The following is a 19,040-nucleotide window of genomic DNA, read 5'->3' on the forward strand; positions in this document are numbered from 1 at the left end:
GAAAAGTACAAGTCAGGAAATGGATACAAAAACATTTCCAAGATGCTGAACATCCCCCAGAGTTCAGTTGAATCCATCATCAAAAAATGGAAGGAATATGGCACATGTGTGAATCTGCCTCAATCAGACCGTCCTCACAAACTGAGTAACCATGCAAGAAGAGACAAGTAAGAGAGAGCACCAAGACACCTTTGACTACTCTGAAGGAGTTACAAGCTTCAGCAGCTGAGATGGGAGAGACTCTGCAGACAACAACTATTGTCCAGGTTCTTCACCAGTCAAAGCTTTATGGGAGAGTGGCAAAGAGAAAGCCACTGTTGAAGAAAACTTAAAAATTAAATCTCCACTAGAGACCGCATGGTCAAGTGGAAGAAAGTTCTTTGGTCTGATGGTGCTTTTTGATCATCAGACACAATGCTATGTTTGGCAGACACCAAACACTGCATATCACCACAAACACACCAACCCCACTGTGAAGCATGGTGGTGGCAGCATCATGCTGTAGGGATGCTTCTTGGCAGCCAGGCCTGCACCTTGTAGAGGTAGAGGGTAAATTGATGCCGCAAAATATAAGAGAATCCTGGAGGATGCTTACTTAGTCTGCAAGAGAACTGCGGCTTGGGTGTTCATGTTCAATCCCTGTGCAACTTGACAGAGCTTGAGCAGTTTTGCAAAGAAGAATGGAGTAAAATTGCAGTGTCAAGATGTGCAAGCCTGACTGAGACCTGTCCACACAGACTCAGTACTGTGATTGCAGCCAAAGGTGCATCTACTAAATACTGACTTGAAGGGGTAAATATTTATGTAATCCATTATTTTGCATAGTTTTATTTAACTGACATTATTTTTAATTAATTGGCAATCATTTTGACATTGAAGTGTTTTCTATCATTTATTTTGTCAGAAAAGCCAAATTATATTGACCATGATTGTTTATAAAATCAATTAAAGGGTAAAACATCCAAGTGAGTGAATACCTTTTATAGGCACAGTGGGTGTTAAAATTCAGTAAACCCTAACTCAGAGACCAGATGCAAATTTGCAGAGGCTGATTTCCAGCCACTGCACATGTGATGAAGACAAGGAACCCCAAAACGCAAGAGGAAAGTCTAAATCCTACTCAATAATTCCTTTGCATTCTCTTTTGGATTTAATTTGAGCCTAACCCCTTTTGAAATCCCGGTGTGCACTTGCATCCGAGTATGACAGTGTGAGAGAGAGTTAAAGAAAGTGTTTTAATTACCTCTAATTAGAGCCCAGAGATGGGCTGTGAACTGGAGCACAGAGGAATAATTGCCATGAGACCAGACCTCCCACCACTACACTGCATGGTGCAGAGACCACCTTCTCCTCTTACAGTCAGCAATTTAACAGTCACAGTGCACCAAATACATACAATAAGCCATGCAATACTCAGTGAAACATGCACTGACACCTGCATTTATCACTTGATTTACCCATTCTTTTCTTATCCTAGCTGTTTCCTGCATTCTTTGAGCAGATGATTATTAAAAAGAAGATTTCAAGTATCAATATCCCATCAGTATCCGTCCTCCTAAAACATTTTGATACAAACATCATGGCTTCACAGTGAATTGTGTTTGCTGCAGGAACTTAGAATTCAAGCGCTGAAGCTTCTGTGGCTGACGTGAACTGAAATTATATAAACACTCTCTGCAGATGTCCTGAGGACTGTCATACCAATGTGTCTGATGAAACAACTACAGCTTTGAAAGACTTTAAAGTGGGAGACTCACTGACAGCTTTGCTGGTGTTCTGCAGGTCCCACACTACCAATGTGAGAGCTGACAGATCTGATTTAGAGTGAAGAATCCCAGAGAGTAAATTCCAAGCTATCTGTCGCTTTAAACAGCCAAGTTTGGCCAGTAGTTTGTGCAGTTTTTGTACATCTTGTCTCTTTTTGCCGATTGAATGTGCCGATTCATGCAACTTAATAGGTTTAACAAATAAATTCTCAGTATGTGCAAACTCATTCTGAGAATTTGGATTTCTCCATTATTTTACTTTTCACACAAACAAAAAGACATTTCACAAAAAACAAAAACTACCAGGGTTGAAATGATTACACCCCTTTGAAACCTGGCCTTTATGTTGAGCCATAGCGCAAACCACCATTGTGCAAAGATTTGCTTTAACTTTGTCATGCTCAAAGCTTGTGAAATCAACTTAGAACTGAGCGTTATCTTCCATTTTACACACAGTTTAAAACTTCAGTGAGGGTTTGAGCTGTCACTAGAGAAAGCATCATGGCAAAAACGAAAGAAATCAATTTAGACTTCAGAAAAAGAATTATTGATGCCCAGAACAACTGCCAAGACACTAGTGAATGACTTTGCCAAGTCAGGAATTGTAGTCTCAGTGAAGCCAATCACAAGAGTCCACCACAGAGTGGACTGGGAGGTTACAGATCAAGAAAAACTCCACTTCTGCTTCCTTCAAGCCAGACGGAAGTATGCAAAGGACAACCTGGAGAGAGATCCTGCCGATTGGAAGCATGATCCTTGGTCAGACGAAACCAAACTAGAGATCTTTGATCATAGAGATGTTGCATTTGGAGAAAGAAGGAGGAGGCATAAAACCTAAAGAACACCGTCCCCACAGCAAAACATGACAGTGAGTATTATGCTGTGAGGATACCTCAGTGCATCTGAAACTGGGAATCTCGTAAAGGTGGAAGGGATCATGACGAAATGTAAAGATGTTGAGAGAAAACCTGAAGCAGTCAGCAACAAAACTGGGTCTGGGTGGAACGACGGCAGACTGTTACCCAGCAAACATGAGACACAACTGACTATTAGCATCGGGAGGGGCTTAAAATTTTGACCCTGGTAGTTTTTGGTTTTTGTGAAATTTGTTTCTGTGTGCAACGTAAGCTAATGTAAGCCTACAAAATAAAACATGATGTTTGGGAAAGCTTTATTAAAAATTCCTTCAACAGCACTTTGGAAATACAAGGAAACCTGAAGTTTTCAAAGGGGGGTAATAATTTCATCCTGATCTGTATGTTGTTGCATAATTAAATAATTATAGATAACAAATAAAGAAGCATAACAGATGAAGGTATAATTTAAGGGAGGGTGCCATGTAATGCATAGTAGAGTGTAATACGTTGTCATAACATTGTCCAATTACATCTAAAATGTATACTGATAGATTGTTTTATATGTATTGAGATTTTTTTGGTATTGTCATAATTTTTAAAGGGAATGACACGTCTTGAAAGCAAATACACTGTAGTTACACTGTAAATACAACCAACCAACGCCCTGACAAAAACTCTAATACCAGCAGTTATGCAGAGACATAGTAGCTGTCAAATACTGAACATGCAAACTCATCCATCCAACAACCATTATCCATAACACTTGATCGCATCCTGGGTAGTGGAGGGGCAGGAGCAAATCCCAGATGTCATTGAGTGGTGGGGGGTGTGGACCCTGGATCAGTCCCCAGTCAGTCACAAAGAGACAAACAAGCAGTTGCAGTTGCATTCACAAGTGTACGTATGTGTCTACATAATAGAAATAACAACGGCTCAAATAAAATGCTTTCAAATAGAGTCACATGGAGTGTCATGTCAGGTCAAGATCAAGTCAAACACAAGATATTTTAAACTTTAAAAAAAGTATGCATATAATTGTATAATCTACAGCAACAAAACATCTGTATTCCCTTGCTTTTAACATTTTAGCACGGTTGTACAAGATGTAGAAGACGCCATGCGCCTCTGGCTAATAGCCACACTAGCTGCTCAGAACTAGAGCTGAAGCCATGGGATTTCCCAACCTATTAACCATTACTATTTATAGCCATCTGGCCTACTTTGGACAAGAGACATTCCAGCACAGAACGACGCGTCTGATGAAATAGATGTTTTTTTCTCTTTGTTGGTCTTTTTCTATTACCCTATCTGAATCTGACGAGCATAACAGCTTGTTATGCTGTATTCTGGGTGTTACCTTAAAACTATTCCCTGTTTAGAGCAGAGGTGGCTCTCTGAACCTGCACAGCTGGCAGTTAAAGACAGTCCATATTTAATGTCTTTAAGTCAACAGCTGTAGTAAAAGCAATGATCTAAAGATGCTTATTTTAACACTTAAATAAGAAAGATACTTGAGTAAACATTTTTGAAAGAAAAGAATGAAAAGAGGCTAGCCATGAAATAAAACTCAAGAAATGTCTTTTAAGTATGTACCATACTGTAAAGTGGTAATTACAGCAGAAGAAAGAACTACATTTATCCATCAAGTATTTCAAAATATTTATAGAGTTCATAATGTGGGAAAATGCATATATATCAAGACAATTTAGAATTTAATTGAAGAAAAGTATTTATCAAACACTGTAGTCCCGTTTTTTATTTGTGGGGCCATTTCTTCTGTTTATTGATTAAAAGTGTTGCATAAATAACAAATACTTACTTAATTTCTCCACTAAAAAAGATTTAAAATTTAAATATGTGAGCATGTAAGTTTATAATTTAAACCTGTTTCTAAGTGTAGGAAGTCTAGAAAACATTTGCATAAAAGTGTCAGGAGTTTCATTGTTTTAAAGTGTCAGAAAGTGAGAAAACAGCCAAATATCACTTTAGGGCAAGTAATTCAATGGATGTCTTTAATCTGTTTTAATGCAAAAGCTTTGAGTAAAAAATGAGAGTCATTATTATGAGGTAAAACGCTCAGCTTTTTTTGGAATCTCTAAAAAAGAAATTGTGGTTTAGGTTGTTTTATTTTATTTTTTTTACCTGAAATCACTCCAAGTCCACCATCACATCAGACAGCTGGCTTCATCATCAGGGAGTCTGTGCAAGAACAGGCCTGCAGTCAACTGTGAAGGGCAAAGAAGTCAAAAAGCATGTCGCTGAATTGAACAGCTTTTTAATCTTTCTTTCACAACCATATTTATTAGCTTTTGTCTCTGAGTGACAATTGTTCTACTGGCAACAACACATCTGTGTTTTAGGCTGCAATTCATTACAGTTTTAATACATTTATGAAAGCTTCAAATGACAACAAAAGAGAAAGATTTAACTCTATTTCTAGCACCAGTAGTGGATGTTAAATATAGGCTACAAGCACACTAATAGGTTGATATCACTGGTTTAGAAGGATTCTGTAAAAAGAAAAAAAAAATGCATTTTAGAGTAGTTTAAAAAATAAATCAGGCATGTGGTGGTGTGGGGGGGTCCTTTTTCCAAAAAGAGTATATTTGATGTATTTATTCTAAACTCTAATGCTTGAAAATGCTGAAATATCATTTAAGCACATAAAGTGCCTATAAAAAGTGCAAAACTGCTCATGCTCTAGCAGGTTGCACAGAGATCAGGAGTGAACAGCCCTCTTCAAATCCAGCCACAGATCTGGTCTTTCAACAATTTCTGTGTATCTTTCGCTGTATGTTTCGGGTCATTGTCTTGCTGACTGAATAAGATTGTCTTCCAGGATTTTCCTACATTTTGCTGCATTTATTTTACCCGCTACCTTTACAAACCTTCCAGGGCCGGCTGCCGAGAAGCATCCCCACATGGTGTGTGTTTGTGATGTTTCTTCCACTTGACCCTGGGGCCTTACATGTCTTTTGGTGAACGCTCATCCAGATTTAATGATTTTGGTTCAACAGTGGCTTTCTCTTTGTAACTTGCACATAAAGTTTTGACCTGAGCAAGAGGTGCCTTATGCAGAGTCTCTCCCATCTCAGCTGCCGAAGCTTGAAACTCCATCAGAGTGGTCATAGGTGTCTTGGTGTCCTCTCTCACTAGTCTTCTTCTTGCACGTTCACTTCATTTGTGAAGATGGCCTGATCGAGGCAAATTCACACAAGTGCCAAATTCCTTCCATTTCTTGATGATCGATTTAATTGAACTCCAAGGGATGTCCAGTACCTTGGAATTTTTTGTATCCATTGCTTGATTTAAACTTTTCAATAACATTTTCTCTGAGTATCTTGGAGTGTTCTTTTGTCATCATGGTGTAATAGTAGCCATGAATACTGATTAACTAGTGACTGGACCTTCCAGACACAGGTGTCTTTTTACTTTAATCACTTGAGACACATTCACAGCACAAAGGTGATCCTCGAGTTCATTCAGCAGGTGAGTTAGGTTTAATAGCTTACTAGCATAATAGACAGGATATTGATCAGCACAACAAACTAACACTGGCTACTGACACTGGTTCATGCCACATTTTTGCTGATGGGCTGATGTCCATAAACGAGGCTGAGCTTGGCTGATATGATGTTACACAAATGCATCAGACTATCATATTTGCCATGTCATTTGCTTTGTTGGCTTGACACACAGACCAACCAAACAACTGCTGTTGCCAGGTAGGAAAACTTTTCCCTGAAACCAATGACAACCAGGACTCTCTGTACATTACCCAAGCCCACAACTGATAACAAACAGAAAGGCAGGGTTCAAGCAAGTACAGAGGTCAGAGTGAGAATGAAGACAAGAACAAAAGACCTCTGAGGTCACCAATGAAGTATTCATATTTATTCTTTCCCACTTTTCCAGAAATTTGAGCCACATGTGCCCCATGCAAACACACAGGGATGTCAGACAAGTAAGTAAGCAAGATATCAAGAGATATTCTGCTGTAAATAAATTTGTAGCTAACACCTGAATTGTTTCACATCAGTGTCATAAAAGTTCACTGTCAAAATTCCCTTAAAAGCACACCATTAAGCCACAGACTTGCTGTAGTTGACATAATATTTCATGACAATAAACAAGGGCAATGTAGTTGACAAAACAGTCTCATGTCAAGGTCCATTAAGGAGCACATTCAGCTTGAACACACAAACACATAAGGTCTGAAAATGTTTAAGTCACCAGATGTTTTAGAAAATAACTAACAAAATTAGATTTTGCAAGCAAGATTTTAAAGATTTATGTCTTTAGTAGCAGCCAGTAGGCTTGGGCTTGAGCTAAAGACAGGGCAAGGAAAGTTTGGAGGAACATAAACATGATCTTGATTAAGCAAGCCTTCTCTTAAATATTGTACACAAACATGTGTTTCAGGACGGCATTTACGGTGACCCTGGAGGACAACTGCAAAAACATTTCACTGCTTGAAAAAAAAAAATCACTGCATAAAAAAAGTTACTTTCAAATGGCAGTGTTACGCAAAAACATTGACAAAAAGTTTTTAAAAAATTCATGGTGCACAAAAACATTTTGTGATATGCAGAAAGTATGTCTTTGTTTAAAAAAATCTTTTTATGTTTCATTAAAGGCTTGCCATTTTTGCTCTGTTTAAATATTTTTATGTTTCCTGAAGAGTTGTCACGTTTCTTGAGATGTTATATTTCTTTAAATGTTTTCAGGTTTATTGATATGTTTTTAGTTTTTTTTAAATGTTTTCAAATTTTCTGCAATATTTTCACATTTCTTGAAATGTGAAAAAATGTTTTTGTTTTTATGTTTCTTGAACTCTGTTGGCATTTCTTGAAGTGGTTGTGTTTTTTTGAATTTTTGATATTTCTCAAAACGTTTTTAAATTTCTTGAATGTTTTTGCATTTAAGACCTTTTCTCCCCCATTATTTTAAAGAATAAACCAGTAAGAAACTTTGTAAATATATTTTTTATTTTATCAAACAAGTTTTAATTTTTTCCAAATGTTTTTTTTTTTTTACATGTTATTGCATTTTTTGTTTAATAAATTGCTTTTTTAATTGCATGATTTTTTGGGGATGTGTTTCTGTGTTTCTCTGGATATTTTTTTCCAGTAATTTTTTAAATGTTTTTTGTTTTTTGTTTGCTGTTCATGCAATGTTGTTGCATCTCAAAAATGTATTTCTTTTATAGACTTCTCTCCAATTACATCAATTTCATTTGATGTAGTTGCATTTTATGAAATGTCTATTTTTGACATGTTTTTTTATGTGATTGTTTTTTTTTTAATTTTGACAATTTGTTTTCAATTTTGTGTAAGTGTAATATTACTTTTAAGTGTCCTTAAAATGTTGCATAATGTAATTTTTTTGTAACTTTTTTAATGTCTGGATTTTATTTATTTATTTTATTTTAATTTCTTCTCTTTTTTTGCATTCAGTGAAATGTTTTCTGCAGTTGACCCTCAAGGGACATTCTGGATGCATGCCAGGAGGATGCACAGAGACCATTTTATGAAATGCACACAGAAGGAAAGCTGGTCCAACAGATTTACAGGTCAGCCTGTAAACCTGTGGCCATGTTGTCCTAAAAGACAACACAAATCAACACAAATGAAGAGATGTATTATTATTATTATTATTATTATTATTATTATTAATAATAATAATATAATGATATATCATTCTTACAGCTGTTGTGGTACAGGTCGTGTATCAAAGAGTGGAACTGGAGATAAAGAGTTGAGGAAATCTAATTAAAACAAAGGCCAAAATTAACATATGTCTCCCCTTTGCTGATTGCAGAAAAAAAAACTTGCCCACACTTGTGTTAATATATTATGTGAATGGTAATCAAACAAGGCAAAGAAAAATGTCATAATATGTGTGAATTTACTCAAAACACATAGTGATACTGATGTTTCTTAGTGCAACTGTGCGTCTGGCTCGGCTGTATTGTTGAATAGCACTCATAACTGGCTGCACCAATACTTGCCCACTTAGCCTTGTTAATTTTATGTTTTTCGACAGACTTGTTACTAAGAAAATGGCCAAAATATCAACAGATAATGCAATCCTGGGAAAGATATACAGAATAGCTGAGAGGAAAGAGTGCCACACCCGCCTACAGTGCCCCCAGTTTGTGAGAGCAGGGAGTGGGGAATGATTGGATGAGCATCACGGTGGCAATGCGATGACGTATTCATTCCTTGCTCTCATTGGAAGAAACCCCGTGGTCCCAACCGCTGCAGTGTTTCGGTCTGTCAAACTATGCTGAAAGGCCCGCCCCTTTTACAATCCGCACATATTTATTGGTTCACATCGTGAAACATTTGTGTCAATCAAGCAAGTTTACGATTTATGATTGGACAGTGGGCAAGCACATGAACCGCCCGAATGAGCAGTTTCGTTGTATTGTCACTGCTACTACCGTTATTTGCCTTTTTGACCAATCTTTCAAATCTGATCAATTTCTGGAGTAAATTTGGGCGTCAGTAGGTCAGAAACGATGAGTATTTTATTCTGTCTTTTTCATTATGCACACGCATGTCTGTTGCTGTTATGACAAATTCCGGTTCGTGTACAGTTATATGCTGTAACGGTAGCGTGACATTTTTTTATTGTAAGGAGTGGCCGATGTAGCCGACACTAGCTAGCTTTACTAACGCGCTGGCTAGCTGCTCCAGACAGCTTTGTGGCGGGGTGCCGTGTGTAACGGGCTTACCAAAGATCTTTGCTTTCATAGGTGCCGTCAGCCTCAGCTAAGAAGACGATTATTGAGACAGATAATAATATTTCGACGTCGCGATTTTTCATGTTAGCCTGAAAGGTAATATAGGACATTGTTTAATTAAATGTATCATACCGGTTAATGTGTCTGGACTCGGATTTTTCTTCCGGTTGGTGTGGTTCGATGACTGATGTTCCTTACACTCTGCCAGCTACTTACCTGTGTCATTTATTCGTGTTTGTCAAATAATAACTGACCTTATTTTTCATGTTATGTTCGCAGCTTTTTGAGTTACTGCTGGGAATAACGTCGCCCTTCCCTTGCCACACAGACTCTTCGACATAACAGCCTTTGACTGTCAAATCCCCCCGATTTCTGATCCCTCAATCCCCAAAAACATTCAAAGTATGGATAGAACGGAGAATATTACTATGGCCAAGCTGGCGGAGCAGGCTGAGCGCTACGAAGACATGGCAGAATTCATGAAGAAAGTCACAGAGATGGGAGTTGAGCTGTCAAACGAGGAGAGGAACCTGCTGTCCGTCGCCTACAAAAACGTGGTTGGGGCGAGGCGGTCCGCATGGAGGGTGATGTCCAGCATCGGATTGAAGACCGAGGGTTCTGAGAAGAAGCAGGAGACTGTCAAGGAGTACCGGGAGAAGGTGGAGAAGGAGCTGCAGGAGATTTGCGATAACGTTTTGGTAAAGTTTAAAAATATTTTACTCTGCGGCATGTACATTCGCCATATCTCCTCAGTGGAGCTTTATTGTTTCACCCCTGCATTATGCTGTAATTAAGCCTAATCGATAATTGCTGGCGCTCCAGTGTAGTTTCGATAATACTCTCCCACTCGTGCTCATGTGCCATGAAAGTGAAAGCCTGGCATGCTTTTGCACTTGAGATAAAAACTGTCCAGTGTAGCCTAGCTGTTTGAATACTGTTTTATCTGGTAGCAGAAAACAAATCAGGTAGACCAACTGAGTCTTGATTAAGCCTTTGATGCATATGTTCTCACAAAACATAGTCTGATTTTTTCCACTTCATAAATATGTGTCAAACAGCCATGTTTCCTGTACGCAGTATAAATATGGCCTCTCAAACCAGAGAAGACAAGGAAGTATTATGTAGTCCTCCCACTGTTCCTGTCTTTTGGGAATCTTTTGAGAGTCTGGATTTAGAACAATGGGCTTGAAACTGTGTGAGGGGTGTGAACTGACAGAAGGTCACTGTGACTACTACACCAGCAAGATCTGTCTAAATGTGTAAGGAGAGAGAGAGAGAGAGAGATCAAGAGCTGAGGACATGAGCAGGAAACAGTGGCTGTATACACTGCATGCTTTAAAGCTGTGCCATGTCCTTCAACCATGCAGTCCTGTCTGCCAGACAGAAGCCTTTTGTAGTTAGAATTCATGCGTACAAACTTTTAAACCATTTAAAAATGACACCCTCTTCCAGAGATGCGGTATGTATTGAAACCAGACTTGACAGGTTATTTTTGTACACCCTTGTCCAAGATTTTAAGTCTTTCTTCTTCTTGAATGCCGATCTCACTTTTTTTGTTCAATCATCTGGAACAGCACAGAGAGATACTGAACTGTATTTTTACCCTGCCTGGATAATGGATTAAAGAAGATCTGATTGGAAGCTTAGCTGTAAGATTGAGATGATTTTCCTTAATTGCAGTCGTTAAAAAAGCAGGGGGCATTCACCATCTGTGTTCCTAAGAATATGCACTTGCATGGTTGTGACTCAGCTTTTTGTATCTGCTGGTGAGTTTTGACTAACGGGACCATTGCAGTCCTCATGCCTTAACATGTCTGCAGAAGCCAGGCAGATTAGTTATGCACCCACAAAAGCAGAGGTGCAAGAAAGCTGCCTGTACGCCCCTCTGTCTTGATTACCTGCACTGTAAAATGTGAAACCTAACATGCATCGTAGCTGAAGGTAAATCTAAGTTGGAAGGCAATAGAGGCTCTTATGTTTGGGTTCCACTCTACACAGGATGTAAATCTAGGGCTTGTGTACCGGACATGGTGCCAGCTTAGCAGATTGAGACTATTCACTCTCCTTTAGTGTATGACACTGTAGACCGTATGCTAACAGCAAAGGCATTAGGTCCATCTTCCAGCCAAATTTGGACTGAAGCTTGCCTGGTATACTTGTGATAGATAAAAACAAGATAAAATCTTGTATAATTCAAATAAATAATAAAAAACAAGGATCACATCACAGCTAATAGCTGTGTTCCTAATTGAATTATTAATACAAGATTATCAATTAATGACGTGGATGTGCTTATGCACAGTCAGGCTTTGATCCAGCAACATCATGCTGTTGTTGAGAACACTAGTGACTGAAATCAGAGCTTTGTGTGAACACCGAGGGTGAGGCTGCTCTTCTTGTATATTGTGTGTTTTGGTTGAGCTAATTTTAATGTTTGTGGATTATTAGAAAGTTGCTACACGAGGGGGCCATTTCTTCTTCTAGGTTTAAAAGAAGTCTTTTTAAGTATTGATGTAATTTAGAATAAAATTATGTTAACAGCAAACAAACATTTAAACATAATCCAAACTGGACTGAGGTTTTGGCAAACCTTAAGTGAGTGGTTTATCTGATCTCCAAATCAGTTAATTGGACTTTAAACTACAATTTCCCTGACACAGATCAGCCCTAGAAACCTTAATATCTGTTATAAAAGGATGACTAACTTAGCCTTGAGTGCAGTCTGTATCATTAACTTTAGTAGTCATTTAAACAGTTTCGTTTTATGCTTAATGAATCATTCACTGAGTTTGAAATTTGTTAGTAAACAAAAATGATCAGGCATTTCTCTGTTTTCACTCATCACTGGACATTGGAGCTCAGACTTGTATTCAGGTTTATATCTAAATTTAATTTCTGTAATTATAGACTAGACAGAGAATGATCCTGAAGTTGCAAGCCTGTATATGCACATGCTGCAAGCATGGCTCTTGTAGGAATGAGTTCAACTAAAGCTCTAGGGTATAATACAGCACACACGGTACTTGTACAGTCTATTGCCTTAGACTTCAATAAAGTCTCTAGTTTAAGAGTAATTTTCATTTGGGAATAAAATTAAATGATTACAGTTGTGCTAATATAGACATCAAAATTTGCTACACAGTGCAAACAGGAGGAGAGGGCTTCTTAAACGAGTGTTAAATCTAGGACAGAAGATAGTTGGGGACACACCAGAGGCCTGGCCTTGTAGACAGTTTTGGACTGACACAGAGCAGAATTTTTCTTCTAGATGACTCTGGGTGAGCACAGGCCCTCGAATCCTGATGGAGCAGAACTGTTCCAATTAATCATTAAGCTGTTCAGCTACCTTTCTCAAAGGGAGATGTGCTCTGTGCTGGGTGGAGGCTAACAGGCATTCATTGCTCCATTATTTATAGCTGGAGGATATTCTGTGAATGTAGAATCACTTCTGTTTCAGGAAATGATTTGAAGTAATCTTCCTTTCATATTTGTTTCTGCCAGATGTGAACCTGTGCTTGTGGTTTAATTGCTTGTGTCTTTTTTTATTCCTTTGTTTCATCTAAACTTATTATAATAATGATTTACACCTAAATAAACTGGCATTTCTTTCTTCACAGAAACTGTTGGATAATCATTTAATTGGAAATGCATCAAATTCTGAGAGCAAAGTCTTCTATCTAAAGATGAAGGGGGACTACTATAGATACCTTGCTGAAGTTGCCACTGGAGAGGCAAAAACAAGTGAGTTTACAGCTTTCATATATATTTTCAGTACATGTTTTTATTCATCTCCTCTTTGTATGTTGTATGCTGATTCAAGTTGTGCCTTTGCTGAAAAGCTAATCATCCTTGAATCTCGGCCTCCTCACACTCCAAATAGGAATGTGTCAGATTTTGTCCCGGGGCTAGGAGCTGGAAATGATGTTAAGTAGAGCAACGCGTCACAGTCGTGTGACCACAGGGCCCCATCTCATTGGAGGGTATAACAGGAATGTGTGGCAGCTAATTGTGAGGGCCTCCAGTTTTCCCACAGGGAAAACCTGGAGTGGTACAAGGTTTTGAGCAAGCTAACAACTAATCAAAAACGAAACAAACATTACATCATCAACTTGTTGTCAGAATACTACATAGACCTGAGTATTTCCAGTGTTATAATTAAAACCTTATTAAATAGCTTAGAGGCACTGTGGGGATTAAAAAGTCAGTAATTTTAGAGACTGAAGAAAACAAGTTAAACTGGTACTATTGTCACGGACTATTACTTGTCCAGTGGACTTAACCTTCTGAAGTGTCTGTTTAATTCTGCAACAGCTGTGGGAAATAATCACTTACAGCCTAACATAAATCTACAGATTTCTTGTTCTTTTATCTTATATTGTTATGGCCTTGCTACTGCACTTTGTTCACTCTAATTGGTCTAAAGGTTACATTAAGTAGCTATGGATGAGAAATGTTTTAAATTAAGTTGTGTTATCTCAACCCTGATAAAATTCTATACTATATTGTCTTTGCAGAGACCATTGAAAACTCACAGATGGCATATGATGAAGCGTTTAAAACCAGCGCGAAAGACATGGAGCCCACACATCCTATCCGCCTGGGGTTGGCCCTCAACTTCTCTGTCTTTTACTACGAGATCCTCAACTCCCCAGAAAAAGCCTGTGAACTGGCTAAGAAGGTCAGTGACTTTCATGCAAAGTCTTAAATTTTCAGCCTTTGTCTCTGTTTATCTCTAGATATTTATCTTAATAAATACAGTGCTACCTGTTCAATACCAGGATAACAATGAAAGCCTGAAGCAAGATGCGTCATTGTCAAGACTTTGATATATTTTATTTGCTAAGCACTTAAGATTTACAAGACTTCTGAATCTTCCAAGTATTTTAAGGCTTATCCTTTTCTTAACAAAGGTAACTAATTCCAATTAATGAACATCACTCCAAGCATTGTCACTATTGGAAAAGAAAAAGAAAAGTCTGTGAAGTTTTAGTTAAGATGTTTTTTCCGTGTTAATTGTTTATGAGGATTATAACAGGAGCTAAAATTAAAGACCATAAACGTGGCAATGACATGCCTGTTAGCAGTGAGACAGCAGACATATGAGACATTTTTTCATGCCCAGTTAATTGGCCCACAATGGGGTTTCCCAATGAGATTTGTAACAAAATGTTATTTATAAGGACTTTTAATGTGAGGTTGAATATTTGTTTTGTTTCCTTAGACCGTCCTAAGCTGTGCACAAGACCTCCAAACTACTTCCATATATAGCAACCATAATTAAAAAGGCCACTTTTCATCTTTGGAAGATAATCTAAATTTATGGAAAATTGTCCAAGCATGCAACCTTAAAACCGCAGACTACCTGGACTGAATGCTGCCGTGTTTTTTCAGCTGTGTGCCTGGTTGTTAGAGCTAGCAATGTCAAATAAAAAGTTTGTAAAGTTGTTCAGACATTGATTTATTTTCATAATTTGTTTGTCACCTAACCTCAGTTGTACTGTTTTTGCAAGCTTCAGCATTCCCCTTTTGCTTTCAGGCGTTCGATGATGCCATTGCTGAGCTGGACCAGCTAAATGAGGAGTCCTACAAAGACAGCACTCTAATCATGCAGCTCCTCAGAGACAACCTGACTGTGAGTTTTCCCTCCTGTATCTTGCAAGCTTGATCTTAACTGAGGGAAGGACACAGAAAAAAATAGAATGATCTTAAAAGAAATTAATTATTAAATGAAAATCCAAGGGCAGAAGTTTTTGCAAAACAAGTCCTTATCTCATTCAGTGACTCAATTTTTCTTTCTTTGGGAACATTTTCAAGTTTTAGATCACACAAGATATACATGGACGCAAATGAACGTTTTTTTAATTCTCACCCCTTCCCACCCACTTACAAGCATGTAGTTAAAAAAAGTATAAACAAATCTCACTTATTCAAATGTTTAACATTGTAGCAGTTCTAATAACATCTTTACATAAAATCTAATGTAGGAGTTGGTTTCCATATCTCAATCAGGGCTACCAGATAGTCATAAAGGTGTTGTAGTCATTCCTGAGTGTACAAGTAATCTGACAGGTGGAATGAAGCAATTAATTCTGTTAAACTGATTGTAAAGTAAAAGCTATACACTTTTGTGCATTGCTTTTACTACAATCTTTTTTTTAATTTGGTTTTCCACCATTTCTAGGACACCTCTTGAAATCCTCCACACTTTGCTATAAACTATAAACAGAAAACCTGCTTTTCAAAATATATTCAGATTCTTCTGGCAAAGTTAAACAATCACACCCAGACCAGTTTTATCTGCACAGAATCAAAGTGTTTTCACATCATACACACAGTGGTCCAAATAGAAACACTGCTTAGCAGGCGTTGCACACTGCCTAAAAAACAGAAAACACGCTGACTACTACAGTAGAAATACCGTTTTTTTTTTTAAATAACAGTTTACAAGCAAGCTCTGTTTATTAAGTGGTACAAGTAATAAAATGCAGTTAAATTTTCTAAAAGAAATATTCAAAGAATAAACTTTTGAACACCTGGTTGGAGGCATAGGAGACAGGTCTACAGTCGGATCACAAAAAGACTAGTGCACAGTTGGTCTGCATGCTATTCCAAGATGTACCCTATAGTTTATGATTACTTGGTACTCAGACCTTCAACATGTTATTTACCATTACAATTGACCTGTTGAGGGTCTGACTACTGAAATGTTGTGAAACTGTTTCATCTGCTTTTACTGTTTTTGGTTTTCGTCTTCCTCACCTTTGCAGTCCGCCACCTTTCAGTCACACTTCTCCTTTGCCTCTCAATTTCCCTCAATTATCTACGACATCAACTTTCAACCCCATTGTCTGCTCCGAACTGGTTTATACTCATCTCATCCCATTAGCATCAACTGTTTCGAGTTCTGAGTTGTTGTGTGTGAAACTTTGACACAAGTGTTGTAACAGTGTCAAACGTCTGCCATCTGTGGTTTTCACTGTGTACCAAATTTGCATCACAGTCAAAATGTCTTTTAGTATGTAAGAAAGTTTTTAGAGTTTTGCAAGAATAGAGTGAATGAGATCTGCAAATTGCTTTACAAGTTAACGGTGGGTTGATAAAAATGGGGTTACCAACCATTAGGTTTAGAGAATGGGATTCAGTATTTTAGCAGTGATGAAAACTGGAAATGTGCTTTAACAGGTGTGAAGCTCCCTACTGAACAAAGTTAAGGTTCAGAACACTAAGATTTGTCATAATCCCTTTTTTAAAGTACATTTCACAGCAGCACTGTAACAACACTCTGCTGTCATTTGCCTTTGTACATTTATATTGATTCCTTGATTGAGTAATATTGCGTCGCAGTTTGCGGATTCAGATTGCAGTACAGCATTGCAGAAGCGCAAGAGAGCACAGCAGGAGTACCACATATACAGTCAGACATGAGCACACTGTTCCAAATTCCATATAGTCCATCTATGCAGCGCTCTATCCGTGCCATGGTTTTGCTTCACTCGACAGCTCTGCCCTCACCAATGGGCCCATTTCTGAAACAGAATAGAGCACAGCCCAGCTCAACTCAGAGCAGATGGAACACGAGACCACAAATTCAAGAGAAAAACGTAGAAATGCCCATCAGAGGTTGATTTGCATGTCATTTGCTAAATGATCTGCAGTCTGCACCTTGTGATTTATTTTGAAAGTGATCGGATGCTCTGACGGTCCCATGTCTGTCATCTTGTTTGGGTTTATCAGGTTTGGGGTAAATTGCAATTTGTGTTTTTACAATTTTCACTTTGCAGAAGGTGCAATATTTCTTTGACCTGAAAAGATGCATCAAAGTACCAGTTAAATACATTTTTTCAACAGAGATACAATTACACAGATCTGGCAGACATTAAAGGTTCAATCTTTTCTATAATAATTTGCAGAAAAAACTACCCTCCTTATAAGGGCATAAAAACGATTACTCCCTTCAATACAGCAATTCATATAAAATTTTCAATATGGTTAGAATAATTGCAATAAGATTTTTTTTTCAAACTCTTTCAGCTCTTGTTAAATCCATCTTATTATTGTTGTGTATGATTATTTATTGCTTGTGTTTGTTGAAAAATACAGTAGATGAAGAAAGTAAAAATAACCACATACTAAATCAAAATATTAGGGGAAAAAAATCGCAAAATTTTTTTTCCCCCTAAATCATTCAGCCCTACTGAGGACTAAAAGGTTGACTAGAAAGGGAACAATTTGTACGGCATGTATGCAACACTGTGCAGATGGACTGGAAATTGCGGGACACAGTGTAGCTCCCCCTGCTGGCTCAGCCAGTCTTATCTTGCCTCTGTGCCACCTCTTTTACTGCCTCTTTTGACCTCCCATTATGCCTCTGACATTGATATTGAAGATGAAACATCACAGATTGTCTGAGTAGATGATCGAAATAAATGTTTGAAGATTTTCAAAGATAAACATATCTTAGTATTAGCCACTTGATATCGCAAGGTCTTTTCCTAAAAACTTGGAAAAGATTGAGCTCTTTTATAGTCATTGTGAATTTTAGATATAGAAAATTGAAATTCTTTATTGGTGAAGAAGTCTGGATATGTTACTGTAGTTCACTGTTTTTTCACTCAAATCTGTTTGTCTCACAGTTATGGACATCTGACAATGCCCCTGAGGAAGGTGAAGGTGGAGACTGTGGAGAGGGCGGCGAGAATGAGAATTAAGACAACCCCTCGGCATTGTGGGTCATCTCTGAAAACAAGAAAAGGAAAAAAAAACTTTTTACACATCCTTCATTCCTTATTGCTCCACTCAAACATTCTACCAATGAAACCCATTGCTGAAAAAAAAAAAGTTGTGTAAGGAAAAATGACAAAATTATGATTTTCACAACGTAGATTTGGATAAGTGGTGAAAAGAGAAGCCCTCCATTCCTATGATTTGTGTTTTGTCCTGGCCTTCTCATTTGTGCAGTCTCAGCTGTAGAAAGTGATTGCTAGCTTGACATGATCTCAGAATCTGGGTTTGATTAAGAGGCAGATTTATGTATGCCCTATTATTGAACAATAGGAAGCCTAAATCCCATCAACTAAGAAGGTTGATTAATTCAGGTGAGAAATGTTGGATACGAAAATTTGCCGCCCCATTACCTGTTAGTGTGTCTGTCTCTACACAATTTTGTGGTACGGTTACAGCAGCTGAAGTTCAATTACAAACAGATATTCCTACTTCAGGGAAAGCTAGTGCACTTTACATGCTGGCAACAAAATACAGCCAACTAGTGCCAATTGGTTAAATCCTCACTTTCTGCCCTGGTTATGATGCCACTCTTTCACTTAAGCATGCCTGTTTGGGATGGGGGGGATTGGTAGAACTTGTCTGACCAAATGCAGGGATCCTTTTAACGGGAGGAAAAAAATTCTGTCATGCATGCAGATATTACACTGGAATGGGAACAAATGCTGTAACACACAAGTCCAAGTGTCAAGTTTAGTCATTTCAATGCAGGTTTGTTCACACCCAACAAAAGGGTGATTTGTTAGTCTGTTCAGTGATTGTCATTAGAGATTTGGACCACTATTTGTTTTGCTATTCATTCAATTGTAGTCCCTAAAAGCCTTGTGGAACTGTTTGAATCCCTGTGTATCAGCTATGTTAACATGAATAAAACATTTTATAAACCAA

At 37.9% G+C, this 19,040-nt stretch overlaps 1 protein-coding gene across 3 annotated transcripts; it reads left to right on the top strand.

Moving 5' to 3' along the window:
• The first annotated feature begins 9,023 nt into the window (after positions 1-9,023).
• On the top strand, positions 9,024-19,040 carry LOC121526073 (14-3-3 protein beta/alpha-1-like). 3 transcript variants are annotated; one of them, XM_041812387.1, is made up of 6 exons: positions 9,024-9,136; positions 9,651-10,069; positions 12,989-13,112; positions 13,886-14,049; positions 14,908-15,003; positions 18,005-19,040. In XM_041812387.1, exons 2-6 carry the CDS (start codon positions 9,776-9,778, stop codon positions 18,077-18,079), a joined length of 753 nt encoding a protein of 250 aa, XP_041668321.1. In that variant the 5' UTR covers positions 9,024-9,136; positions 9,651-9,775; the 3' UTR covers positions 18,080-19,040. The 3 variants fall into 3 exon arrangements, 2 of the variants coding, with proteins under 2 accessions (XP_041668321.1, XP_041668320.1); XR_005993285.1 differs by lacking the exon at positions 9,024-9,136 and adding an exon at positions 9,167-9,467 and having other exon boundaries at positions 14,882-15,003; XM_041812386.1 differs by lacking the exon at positions 9,024-9,136 and adding an exon at positions 9,172-9,467.

This window comes from Cheilinus undulatus, linkage group 18 (assembly GCF_018320785.1).
Source record: "Cheilinus undulatus linkage group 18, ASM1832078v1, whole genome shotgun sequence".
NCBI classification, from domain to species: domain Eukaryota; kingdom Metazoa; phylum Chordata; class Actinopteri; order Labriformes; family Labridae; genus Cheilinus; species Cheilinus undulatus.